This window comes from Anopheles cruzii, chromosome 3 (assembly GCF_943734635.1).
Source record: "Anopheles cruzii chromosome 3, idAnoCruzAS_RS32_06, whole genome shotgun sequence".
NCBI classification, from domain to species: domain Eukaryota; kingdom Metazoa; phylum Arthropoda; class Insecta; order Diptera; family Culicidae; genus Anopheles; species Anopheles cruzii.
The window spans coordinates 35903043-35917094 of NC_069145.1; the positions used below are offsets into that span (position 1 = coordinate 35903043).

At 46.3% G+C, this 14052-nt stretch overlaps 2 protein-coding genes across 2 annotated transcripts; both read left to right on the forward strand.

Moving 5' to 3' along the window:
- Positions 1-1848: 1848 nt before the first annotated feature.
- LOC128270317 (odorant receptor 46a-like) lies at positions 1849-3027 on the forward strand. Its single transcript, XM_053007718.1, has 4 exons — positions 1849-1921; positions 2246-2574; positions 2664-2909; positions 2980-3027. Exons 1-4 carry the CDS (start codon positions 1849-1851, stop codon positions 3025-3027), a joined length of 696 nt encoding a protein of 231 aa, XP_052863678.1.
- A 2582-nt stretch (positions 3028-5609) lies between these two features.
- On the forward strand, positions 5610-6447 carry LOC128270318 (odorant receptor 46a-like). The gene is made up of 3 exons (XM_053007719.1): positions 5610-5978; positions 6080-6325; positions 6400-6447. Exons 1-3 carry the CDS (start codon positions 5610-5612, stop codon positions 6445-6447), a joined length of 663 nt encoding a protein of 220 aa, XP_052863679.1.
- The last annotated feature ends 7605 nt before the right edge of the window (positions 6448-14052 follow it).

Sequence of the window (14052 nt, forward strand, 5' to 3'; positions counted from 1 at the left end):
GGCATATGGAGTGCGCGTTTCCGTTTCCTGGCGCTGTCGTTGCTGGCGGTTGGCGCTCTTCCGACGGGCCGACGGGAATTTCGTCGTCAAAATAAGCACTCGAAAAGCACCGGGTCCGAGAGCAACCTGGATCCGCCCGCAGCGGCAGCATCGGGGCCCACAAAGGGACACAATGTGTTCAACATGTCATTTTCTTCGAGCGTGCCTGCGAGCGAACATCGCAGACAAATCCACGCCAGCCTTGCGTTTGGCGACGTCGCCGGCCACACTGGGGCGAGCGAGATCTACGCTCAGGACTGCAAAGCAGGAAGGTGTGAACGATGTTAGTTTTCCCTGTTAGTTTTTCCACCATTTTTCTTGCCACCGCTGGAAAACGCTGGCCACACGTTCGGGACATTGCGTGGTCCAAAGGTTAGATACACAGAATATGCCATTTCCGCACAGCACAAAAAAGGTCCTGCACCTACGTGCACACACTTGCCGCCATCATTTCCAATGCAAATTTGCACATACACAGGCGTGCGGTGCAAAATCGGTGCATTTGCACTGGCCACCCTTGCAGAGCGGGCTTTCCCGCCCAACATTACCGGGTCTATTGTTTGTGCTTTGATTAAACTGCACCCTAGCTCGGGGTGTCCCGTCTGCCTGTGTGCGTGTGTGCGTGTGGAACCTCACCTGCCAGCTAAACGGCGCGTTCGGTGGGCCACTTATAATTCGTCTATGCGCTCGAACCGGAGTCCGAGCGTCCGTAGTTCATTGCTGGCAGTCTGCTAATTCTACGTCGCATAATCCTTTTCCCAGATCACAGCGAAACCCTACAAATGGGGGTGGACTCCAGCAACTGGTGGGCCTTTGCGTTTGCCCACCTAAATCATCAAACCCAAGAGCATTAGGTAGCTGGAATTGGCCGACGTCCTGGACAACCACTGATCACGCAGAGCATTCGTAGAACCCGTCCATTCTCATAACTTACCGGCTGTATTCCCAAGGACCGGTGAGCAAGTGTGCGTCGCCGATACTAATGTTTGTATTTGGACTGCAAGAACAATGTTGGAGTTGTACTCATTTTGTATACTTTTATTACCACTAAGAATAGATTTTCCTGAGTCGTTCGATGTGATTCCTTTTCGTCATAGTTGTGTTAGACGTTATCCTGTCGACTGTTAATCATCAAAGCAACCAATGAGTGACGAATGCACTAAGCTCGAGATGTTTATCAGCAGATTTTGAAACTGAATTCCGGCTATGTCCACAACTAAGAATTTCGTAGGAGTTTTGGTCTGATAAATCCCGAACAGTAGATCATGAATGTAGTCGCTACATGAATGGCAGCTATTAGCAGCTGTTGGCAGTCTTTAACCTATTAACCCGACTACTACCAACGTGGGGCCGGCGGATTTCTAACTGAATCGAAATTTCGACGCACACTTTTGAACTGCTTCCAGGCAGCGCAAGCAACAAAGCGCCGAATTCACCACCAGGCGTCGCTAGCATGCGATCTTTAATATTTCAACAACAGTCGACCGACGATGGCTCGTCCATCTTTCAGTACGTAGTCCCTAATTGTTCTCCTAATCCTCCGACTAATTGCCGATCAAAGGGCTCTTTTAGTTAAATGGCTAAGTGTAGTTCTGTAAACCACACGGTGCAGAGAACAGTCAGACAGTGACCGGTTCTCGGAACAGACGTGGTACCTATAGCCAGGCACAGTGAAGCAGTACTGCGATGGTGAAAAATCCTGTCGAAACCTACGACCGCGTCCTTTTCTGGCAGCATCTAGTTTTGCGTTTAATGGGATTTGATTGGTACAGCCCCAACTACTCTGTCAGTGGGCTAACAGTGACCGTAATGTCGATGGCGGCCTTCTTTCTATTCGTGTCCTTCTACGACTTGCTGGTGGTATTTCGGAACGATCTGTTCGGTAAAGCTTTCGTCATGTCAACCATCTGTTTCGCTTTCATCGGCTGCATGCGCATTTTAGTTGGCGTTGCCAATCGGCATAAGATCCCAAAGCTTTTGCAAATGGCTCGAGCCACTTATTCAGTCGGCGGACGCCAACGAGATACCAGTGTCCTCACTTGGTATACTGAGGTATTTCGCAAGGTAGTGATAGTTTATTCGTCTTTGTTTGGGCTCGGTGCTCTGGCCGCCATCACCTTTCCACTGGTAGTGCTGATGTACAGTGGCAAAAAAATGCTGCCGTTCGGCGTAAACCTTCCGTACTTCGACCCGAATACTGATTCAGGGTACGAGTTGAACTTTCTCTACCAGGTGAGCTGCATCCTATGGACTCCGCCCGGATTGACTGCCTCGCAAAACATGTTCTTCTCGCTGATCGTCAACATCTGCGTTCAGTACGATCTGCTGCTGATCCAGTTAGCCGATCTGGATGAGCTGATTCGCAACAAGGCCAGCGATAGAATAATACGCCAAAAGCTTCGGCACATCATCTGCCGCCAACAACACCTCGAACGATTCATTAACGGGATCGAACGTGTCTTTTCCAACATGGCTTTCGTGGAAGTGTTTTTCCTGACGCTACAGATCGTGCTGATGTTATTTGTAATGCGTTCGGTATTTACTTCCAATCCTAATACGGATTCTAACTTGAATTCAACTTAACCTTTCTAATTTTTTGCTTACCGTCTTTTTCTTTCTCAAAGAACTTCTGGCCGCCAGGAGTGCTGCTGCTACCGGTCTGTATTTTGCAACTGTTCGTTCTCTGTTTGCCCGGCACGCTGATCGAGATGAAAGCGGATCAATTGACGGCCACGATCTACAGTATCGAATGGTACGAAATGTCTGTGTCCAACAAGCGCATGTTCCAAATGCTCCTTCAGCATAGCCAGCATCCACTTATTCTTACATGCGCCGGACTGATGACCATCGACATGAAGCTTTTCATGAGCGTAAGTGAAATAATAGTATGATAAGATATTTTGTATTTTTTTTCTTTCTCTGGTTATTTCTTGTCGTCAGGTGGTCAAGAAAGTGTATTCTCTCTTCATGATGCTAGAGAACATGTAAAAGCAATCAGGTACCTCACCTTCAATAGCAAACATCATTTGGCAGCTAAAATGCCAGTAGAGACCAACAGCGTTCAAACCGCAATTTTAATCAATCAAATAAAGCATGTTTGCTTGTTTTGAGTCACCTTTCAGACGGATTTCGAAGTTATTAAAGGTCATGGAAAGAATTACGACTAAGCAATTATGTCTTATAGAGTAGCTAATATGTAATGAAAATATTGTGAAAGTGTTAAATTTACCACATGAATTATGTAAAAACATTATTTTGAAGATTTAATAAAAATTCCTTTTGAATTGGCTTTAGTTTTGCAGGTCTGCAGGTGGATACAATTTACACTGACTTCAAGCCGGCATTTGACAGAGTTTCCCATCAGTTATTGTCCGCCAAACTGGTTAAACTGGGTGTCTGTCCTTTGCTCGTGAGTTGGATTATGTCTTACCTGTCTAATCGTGTCATTCGTGTTAGGGTTAATTAGACCTTGTCCTCTGCCTTCGCTAATGTCTTTGGCGTTCCCCAAGGATGCAATTTGGGTCCGCGTTTGTTTGTGCTTTTCATCAATGACTCTACGCCTTACTCTACGGCTTCCTTCTGAGTGTCACTGTACAGTAAATGATGTACAGCTGATGACTTGAAATTGTTTTTACCTGTCTGTGACCCGTCTGATTGTGTTTATTTGCAAGAATTACTTGAACGCTTTGTTCATTGGTGTGCTTGCAATAACATGGCACTGAATGTCTGTAAGTGCAATGTCCTAACTTTTTCAATGAAAAAGGCCCCAGTCATGTTTTCTTATCGCATTGGCTCGTCTATTGTTCCGCGTGTAGATGTTATGCGTAACTTAGGTGTTACGCTGAACGCGAAGCTGAAGCTTAACTTGTACTTCGAGGATATAATCAAGAGAGCGTATAGAATGTTACGTTTTGTAATTCGTATGAGTTCTGAGTTCCGTGACGTTATGTGTCTTAAAGCTTTGTACTGTTCTCTTGTTCGTCCGATACTCGAGTTTGCTTGTGTTGTATGGCATCCGCACTATCAGTGCTGGATTGATCGTTTTGAGGCTATACAACGCAAGTTCACGAGGTTCGCTGTCCGCAGACTTGGTTGGTATGCCGCAGATCAACTTGCACACTATAAAACGCGCTGCCTTCTACTTGGGCTACGTTCACTTGAACATCGGAGAGGGTCTGCTCAAATCGTTTTCGCTTTTAAGATCCTGACCTCACGTATTGACACGCCGACACTCCTTGCTCGTCTTAACTTTTATGCTCCTGCCCGCTGTTTGAGACGACGTCCCAACCTGGAACTCAGAATTGATGCGCGATCGTCCCTCACCGGACATAATGACCCTTTACTTGTTCTCTGTCGTATGTACAACAATTACTCGTCGCTTCTTGACTTTAACATGTCCCTCGATCAGTGTCGTGATGTTTTTGCTTTCATGACTTCCTGGTAAATGTTTCGTCCTTGTTATTGTCGCCGGTGTTTTCAGTTAAATATCGGTTACCAGCTTCGCCTTTGCGTTTCGTCAGTTTGATTAGTTTTAGTTCTAAGTGATAGGTCATGTTTTTATTGTCAATTAGGCTAAGTTACACGTTGACCATTTTTTGAATAAATAAATAAATAAATAGTTGAACGAATTGAGTTGAGTGAGTTAGTTATTCTAAAGCGTTCCGCCCGCACTTAGCCTTCAATTCTCCGAGAACGCCGACATCGATTCTGCTGTTCGCGGCTTTTAAGAGTAATTCGGCTTTTTTTGAGAAAATGAATTCGTAGATACAATAATTTACAGCTAACGAATAGGAGGTTTGGCATTCGGCTTCACTTCAACTACTTCCAGGGCATGCAGGCATTCCGACATCAATGGGTTACTGCCACATTTAATATTTAAAGTCCATCTTTCAGCAAATAGTTTTTAATTGTTTCTCTTACCATAATGACCGACTAATTACCGATCAAAGGGCCCGTTGTGTTTGATGTTTGGGTGAAGCACTGCAAGCAAACTCTCCAGAGGTTAGTCGACCAGTAACGTGCTATCGAAGCAAACGTCATATTTGTGTCAACGCAACCAAACCATTATAGCCTGGTACAATTACCTGTAGCCAAGCAGGACAATGGCAAAAAATCCAGTGGAAACCTACGACCGCATCCTTTCCTGGCAGCATATTGTTTTGCGTCTACTGGGATTGGATGTGTACAGCCCCAACCACTCTGTCACTGGGCTAACAGTGACCATAATCTCGATGGCGCTCTTCTTTCTGTTCGTGTCCTTCTACGACCTACTGGTGATATTTCGGAACGATCTGTTCGGTAAAGCTTTCGTCATGTCAACCATCTGTTTCGCTTTCATCGGCTGCATGCGCATTTTGGTTGGCCTTGCCAATCGGCATAAGATCCCAAATCTTTTGAAAATGGCTCGAGACACTTATTCAGTCGGCGGACGGCAACGAGATACCAGTGTCCTCACTTGGTATACTGAGGTATTTCGCAAGGTAGTGATAGTTTATTCGTTAATGTTTTGGTTCGGTGGTCTGGCCGCAATCATCTTTCCACTGGTGGTGATGATGTTCAGTGGCGAAAAAATGCTACCGTTCGGCGTGTGTCTACCGTATTTCGACCCGAACACTGATACCGGGTACGAGATAAACTTTCTCTACCAGGTGAGCTGCATCCTTTGGACTCCGCCCGGATTGACTGCCTCGCAAAATATCTTCTGCTCGCTCATCGTCAACATCTGCGTTCAGTACGATCTGCTGCTGATCCAGTTATCCGATCTGGATGAGCTAATTCGCAGCAAGGCCAGCGATAGAATAATATGCCAGAAGCTTCGGCACATCATTTGCCGCCAGCAACACCTCGAACGATTTATTACCGGGATCGAACGTGTCTTTTCCAACATGGCTTTCGTTGAAGTGTTTTTCCTGACGCTACAGATCGTGCTGATGTTATTTGTAATGCGTTCGGTATTTACTTCCAATCCTAATACGGATTCTAACTTGAGTTCAACTTAACCTTTCTAATTTTTTGCTTAACGTCTTTTTCTTTCTCAAAGAACTTCTGGCCGCCAGGAGTGCTGCTGCTACCGGTCTGTATTTTGCAACTGTTCGTTCTCTGTTTGCCCGGCACGCTGATCGAGATGAAAGCGGACCAATTGACGGCCACGATCTACAGTATCGAATGGCACGAGTTGTCCGCGACGAACAAGCGCATGTTCCAGATGCTGCTTCAGCATAGCCAGCATCCACTTATTCTTACATGCGCCGGATTGATGACCATCGACATGAAGCTTTTTATGAGCGTAAGTGAAATAATAGTATGATACGAACAAGAAGCTTTTTTTACTTTTTTTCTCGGGCTATTTCTCATCGTCAGGTGGCCAAGAAAGTTTACTCGCTCTTCATGATGCTAGAGAACATGTAAAAGTAACCAGGCACCTCACCTTCAAAAGCGCACATCGTTCGGCAGCTACAATGCCAGTAGACACCAATAGGGTTCAGACCGTAATTTCAATCAACTCAATAAAGTTTGCTTGTTTTGAGTCACCTTTCAGACGGATTTCGAAGTTATTGAAGGTCATGGAAAGAATTACCGCTGAGCAATAGTAGCTAATATGTAATGGAAATATTGTGAAAGTGTTAAATTTACAACATGAATTATGTAAAAATATTATTTGGAAGATTCAATAAAAATTCTTCTGAATTGGCTTTAGTTGGACAATTTGACCTGAGTGAGTTGGGTTGGTTAAAATTCAAATATCTTCTGGTTTAAAAAAACAAAGTATACAAAAAAACATGGTTAATACTGTATATAAAGCCCATAAACACATAAAGTCACTTACTAGCCACTACTCCGAGAACGCCGACATCGATTCTGCTGTTCGTGGCTTTTAAGAGTAATTCGGATTTCTTCGCGAAAAGGAATTCGTAGACACAAACTTACAGCTAACGAATGGGAGCTTCGTCATTCGGCTTCTCATCAAGTACTCATACAAGCATTCCGACATCCCTGAGTCTCTGCCAGGCGTTACTGCCATATTTAATATTTAAACTCCATCTTTCAGTAAATAGTTTTTAATTGTTTCCCTTACCATAATGACCGACTAATTACCGAGGGCCCGTTGTGTTTGATGTTTGAGTAAAGCACTGCAAGCAAACTCTTCTGAGGTTAGTCGACCAGTAACGTGCTGTCGGAGGAAACGTCATATTTGTGACAACGCAACCAACCCGGCTTCCCCCATTGCACCAACCTGGCACAATTTTGTGGAGCTCAGCAATACGATGGTGAAAAATCCAGTCGAAATCTTCGACCACGTCATGTTTTATCAGCATCTCGTCTTACGCATATTGGGGCTGGATGTGTACAGCCCCAACTACTCTGTCAGTGGGCTAACAGTGACCGTAATCTCGATGGCGCTCTTCTTTCTATTCGTGTCTTTCTACGACTTGCTGGTGGTATTTCGAAACGATCTGTTCGGTAAAGCTTTCGTCATGTCAACCATCTGTTTCGGTTTCATTGGCTGCATGCGCATTTTTGTTTTTTCGCCAATCGGCGTAAGCTCCCTAAGCTTTTGCAAGTGGCCCGAGCCACTTACTTAGTCGGCGGACGACAGCGAGAGACTCGTGTCCTTAATTGTTACACCGAGCTATTTTGCAAGGTAGTTTTGCTATATTCGGGAATCTTACTGGTCGGTTGTCTGGCTGCCATCATCTTTCCACTGTTGGTGCTGATGTACAGTGGCAAGAAAATGTTACCGTTCGGCGTGTACCTTCCGTGCTTCGACCCGAATACTGATTCAGGGTACGAGATAAACTTTCTCTACCAGGTGAGCTGCATCCTATGGGCTCCGCCCGGATTAAGTGCATCGCAGAACTTCTACTTCGCCCTGATCGTTAACATCTGCGTTCAGTACGATCTGCTACTGATCGAACTAAGCGATCTGGATGAGCTAATTCGCAACAAGGCCAGCGATAGGATAATACGCCAGAAGCTTCGGCACATCATTTGCCGCCAACAACACCTCGAACGATTTATTACCGGGATCGAACGTGTCTTTACCACAATGGCTTTCGTCGAAGTCTTCTCGCTGACTCTACAGATCGTGCTCACATTGTTTGTGATGCGTTCGGTAACTATCTGACGTTTCAATGCGAACTTTAGCTCGAACTGTTTAACTCGAATTTCAGCTGAACTTTTCCTTCGTTTTCATTTCTGTATTACTTGTTGTTATAGAACTTCTGGCCGCCCTGTGTTCTCCTGTTACCGCTTTGCACCTTGCAGCTGTTTCTTTTTGCCCTTTTATTCTTTCATTTTCTTTTTGCCCGGTACACTGATAGAGATTAAGGTGGACCAATTGACAGCCACGATCTACAGTATCGGATGGTACGAAATGTCTGTGTCTAACAAGCGCATGTTCCAAATGCTGCTTCAGCATAGCTAACATCCACTTATTCTTACATGCGCCGGATTTATGACCATCGACATGAAGCTTTTCATGCAGGTAAGTGAAATAATAGTATGCTAAGAACGAAGAAGCTCTTGTATTTCACTTCTTTCTCTGGCTATTTCTCATCGTTAGGTGGTCAAGAAAGTGTACTCTCTCTTCATGATGCTAGAGAACATGTAAAAGCAGCCAGACCGCTCACTGTCAGCCCACTTGTTAGAAGCCCACATGATTCACTCGGCACCACTCGGCAATTGAAGATCATTTAAGAGTGTGACCTTAGCATAATTGAAAACATCATATTTAAATTAACGGTGTTCAGTTAGGCCAACCTGTTTTTCAACAATTATCAATAACTATTAAACGATCTTGCAGCTAACAAGCACCGTACAGATTGATTTAAACAATGTGTAAATTTGGATTTGCAAAAGATACCTAAAAATTGTAACGACTATGATACGTAAAAGTATCGCATACTTAAAAATCTATTCATCATTCTCGATGACCATCTTTGGAAAGTGTGCAGACCTTGCTTAACCATAAGCCGTGCTCGCAGATACTTAATGCGCAAAAGATTGGCGCTTTTAATTTGCAATCGTAACAAATTTCCTAATTTCAAAAACAATGAGGGTCGACAAAAAAACCACATTCCGGAAAGATTTATATGCGGCATCCGGCTTCAGACAGATAGTTTTGGCAAAAACAAACGAGTTACTTCTTCGTGGAGCAGCAGGCAGCAGCGGACAAGCTGCTCCGTGCACTGTCGTTTCTCTTTAACTGTCGATTCTGCTTGGCCCTTGAGTGGGGAAACGGTAAAAAACAGGGAGAAAACCCGAACGAATATCTGGGGTCAAACAAAAACAAAGAAGCATAATTGGAAAAGTTTTGCAATAAAAGAATTGTCCGCAACTTATAAAACCAATCGAACTCGAAGCCAGCCAAATGATGTGTTTGTGGGACAGGTCCGACTTGTTGACGATCCCGGTGGCCACGCGCTCCGGGTTCGGATCGGACCAGCGATCGTCCAACATCGTCCGAAACCCGCCCGTTGTGGCCCTGCTAATTGCTTCAATGTTGAGCAGCATAAATTTTTCCGAACACGGGCGATTACAAAATGCCACAACCGGCATGTTCCAATCGAAAACTGAGCCCATTCCTCTGCAGGGTTCCATACTGTCATACCTCGAAGATTTCGCTTAGAATTCCGAGAAGCTCCCTAGTGGGTGCACTCCCGGTGGGCGAAACGCACGCTTCAGATCATTCAGATTCAGAAGAAAAACTAACAAACTAATATAAATGCATTGGCCCGCCTTCAGCGTGCCATCCCGGCACGCACAGCCTTAGCCGTTAGCGTTCCGTTCGCTGGCATGACCGCCGAGTGGCGTGTTCTGGGCCAGGTTGGCACGATCGAAAGTTCTTCAATAGCTTCAAAATTATTACTTTCCAACAAGCGCAACCCAACCGGTCACAATCAGCGCGCCACATGTGCCGATGAAGAGCAGCTGCTACATATTTGCTGCTGCCAGCAGCATCAACATCCATCCGAACCGAACATCCCGTTCTGCCGTCTATCGTTGATAATGAATGAAAAAAGTTTCTTCCCGGCACACAGTCTGTCTGTCGGTTGCCAGTTTTCCAGTCCTGCTGCTCAACGACCGTTCGCTCTTCGGCGGATGTGTTCCCCATACCATACGGGAGGGAGAGCAAAAACACGACTAATTCAAGTTCACTTTGGACCCTCGGGTGGCATTGGAAGGATGATAAAACATTGAAGTGCGAGACTCCCGGTGACGATCGGCGCAGGCGAGTCGCTTGAAGACACCGGAACACATGGTCGAAATCGGAGACATTTGCTAAATCAGAATGCAGTTACAAACGCACGAAGCCAGTGTCGGTGTCTTAAATTATGCAAAATTTAGTCAACTCTGCATCAACTTCGGCGACGGTGGCAAAAAGCGTCCGTCTGGACCCAACTAGCGCATCGGGAAAGTGTCACGCTTCGGCGAACGATGCAATGCTACAACTCGTACGTTGCCACCCTGCGAAATGTTTTGACTCTCCACGCGGGACATCTGAGCCAAACGGAGCAACAAAAAAACCGGGAACAGGATATGGCAAACATTTTGACGTTCCGGCGAAAGCGCTGACTATCGGATCGGCCTAGAAGGAGTCAACATTTTACTGTCAGTGTTTTTTTTTTCATTTCTCGTGAGATATTTTAGCGGTTTGGATCATTGTAGTACGAAATGTTGATGACCCCTAAGTCTTAAACGTTGTGTACTCAGCGTTCACAAGAAACAAATGTTTAATGAAACGACATCAAAATGACATTTCAATCAACAGCCATTTACAGAGTTATTGCCTATACCAGATTATCAGGTCATCATCGCGATCCCTTAAACGCGCAGCCAACACTGTTGTCCGGAGTCCTCCCGTTCGACTCGGACCGGCATCGAAATGCACTCGCCAACATGGAGAAACCCTCACATCCACTCGGGTCCTTCATCAATCTCGTTCAACGGCAGCCAGCGAACGCAGTCTCCCTTGTTGGCCAGTTGCCAATGTCGGCCGCCCTTTGATGGTCGGCCGACCTGACACGGTTGATTTAGCATCGGCTTTGCGGTTGACGAATTCCTTTTGATACTCCCAAAGCCCGCCAGCGACGTAAATGTCAATGCCAAACCGCAAAGACACCGAACGGACGAACGAACGAACGAATGGCGGAGTCACGGTTGAAGTAATACCGCCAGACACTCACCACACCGGGAGACCACTAAGTAGCGCCACATATTGGCACGGCACACCCTAAGCCGTTGCCGCTCGCTCTTAAATGGTGCGAAACCGAGCCGCAAAGCCCCCCCGAACGAAGTGCCAGCAAGCCCGGCTCGGCCCGGCCTGGAGGTCGGCTGGAAATTGCAACGATTAATTTCGAATTTATAGCCAGCATTAGCGCTGCATAATTCCTCCGGGAGCCAAACTTTCCCCCCACCGTGGGCTTCCCGCCCTGTCCGTTCACACTCCCGTTGCCACGGGAGTTCGAGAAGCCACTGCAGTTTCACACTTTCTTACCTCCTGGCGGTGGCGTGGTGTGAAGTGAAAGCCCTTCACGAGCCCCCTGACCCAGATCTTCACAGCTTCTCGCACGGCTTCAATGCTCGATGCTAATTTATTTATTGCCCTCGTCTCGTCGGGCGAGTGCCGGCCGCCACCCAAGCGATCCGAGCGCATCGTTCCCGGTCGGTGGAAGTTCCAGCTTCAAAAGAGGCGACAAAAATCTGGACCATTCGTTCGTCTCCGCCGGCCGGCTGGTTTGATTTGTAATTTATGCATTTTTCATTGAATTTAAAATCTCACCTCAACCACCGTCCACCTTGGAGACGAAGCAATGAGGTGACGGGCTCAAAACATACTCCCTCTCTCTCTCTCATGTGCCGCAATTTCGCCCAGTCCGTTCGGGGTCTAGGCAGCTTCTAGGATCCGCCTTTTTATGGCGCTGCTTATTGGCATTTTTCTTTCGCCGTTTTCACTGGGGTGAAGCAAAAAAGGAACCCACCAAGCCACCAGACCAGTTGGTCCGACAGGCAAGCACTTTCTTCATTAATTAAACACCGATTCAACCTGCGAAAGGGCCGTATATTTCAATTAGGTGCTCGCTCGAAGATTCGCCAAGCCCGAGCTGCGGTGTTAGTGCAGTTGGTGCACTGATCCTGCCGGCCACATTTCGTTGCTCCTTACAGTGCCGTAAATTTTTAACATTCTAATGCACTCTACACGTTAACCGTATCGGTTTTCTTTCGACACTTTTCGTTGCTTCATTTAATGGTTTCGTGTGCGTCCGTGATAAATAAGGGTAACTTGAACATAAGCCACCATGCGTCTCCATTAATGTAATTTTAATGTCCTTTTTCTGTTCAGTTTTGCCTATATCAAAGGGGGCCATTGTTGTTAAATCGACGTTACATCTACGATCACTGGACGCAACCATTTTGTACATCTCGTATTCTACCAAGAAACATTAGCGTCTCTTAGTGGGGCTACAACGACCTTGGCCGTCTGAGCGCATGTCTCATCCACATCCAATCAATCGGAATGCCAGCAATCGGTATTCAGTCGCTCGTAAATCGGACGCTTAACACGCTTTTTAATTATAGTTCAAACCGCGAGACGCGTCCGCGGCTCCGATCGATTGTATCGTGTCGAAGCGCTCCACCCAATTACAGGTTAATCGGCGACCGGACCACAGCAGCACGTCCGAACGCCGTGTGCGTTCGCACGAAACGAAAATGGAAAATATTAATGGCACGCACGTTTCTGCATCGCCACTCTTTTTGCGCACTCGAGCACGTGTTTACCGGTACGCAACTCATCAGGCGTCTGGCTTAACTGGAAACTCTACCTCAACAACACCGGCAACGCGCTTGCTGAAACTAAAGTGGCGTAGAAGGAAGGATGGTCGAGAAAGAAACAATAAATGCGTGCATGTTCACAATATGTTAAATATCATGAAGACTCAGCAACTGTTGTGCGATTAGTAGAAAACATGTTTATGGTTTGCTATACCAGGAAGAGCTGCATTATTAGATCAAGGTTCCTTTTTACAAGGTTGAAAGCATGGTTTCTTTAGCCTCTTATTTGAATGTTTATTACACTACAAGGTCAAGTCAAGATGGTAAATCGCAACTTGATTTAAATTGTTTGGATATAAAAATAACATTTAAGACTTGATGTACTCAAATCACAAAGACCTTCATTCACATGATCTATCTAGTATCAAGTATAGTACTAATTTGGATTCAACGTACACTTTATACATCTTACAGATAAGATTATTTGCTTTTCATATGACAGGAAGCAAAAGGCATTGTGGAAACGGCTAACTAATAACCCAACATTCTCCATAGGGCGAAAATATCGTCGACGCCTAGTGGCCAAGGGTGCGATCAAGCATCAGGCAATACTCAAATTTAAAGAGCTCACGTTGCCCGGTTTTGTCCCTACTTTTATGATGGATTAGGTACCGCGGGTATTTCTCACTCGCACTGAGCCGCATCAACAAGGGATACTGCGGACAAATATTGCAATTTGTTACGGCTGGAGCCGCGGGTAGACCCGCCCAACGAAGAAGCGCGCTCCAACGACCGGCCCGCGAGCCGGAGGAATTTTCTCATAATAGATTTCCACTTCACTTTCGGCCCGGCGACCCGAAATCCCGATGCACGTGCGCACATAAATCATGCATTCAATATTGCTTTACGGAACCCGTCCTTCGGTGCAGCGACTGGCGGCAGCGAACGAGTGTCGGCGTTCCGTGGCTCCCGGCTCCACCGGAGTCACGCACCGTATTCGGCGAAGCGACATAATTGTTGCAATTAACCCATTCATCTTATCCACCCCCGGCCACGGGATGTCGCGATGTCCACCCCCTCCGAGTGTGTCGTGAAACTTGTGCCAAGTGGCGCCTCCGATGATGCTGACGCATCCCTCGGTGCCCTCGGTGTAGCCGGTTCTCGCGAAAAATGCATCCCCCGCCCCGGCTGGGCGGCAGACGGCCAAAAACTTTGTCGGCCCAGCGCGGCACCGCTTCG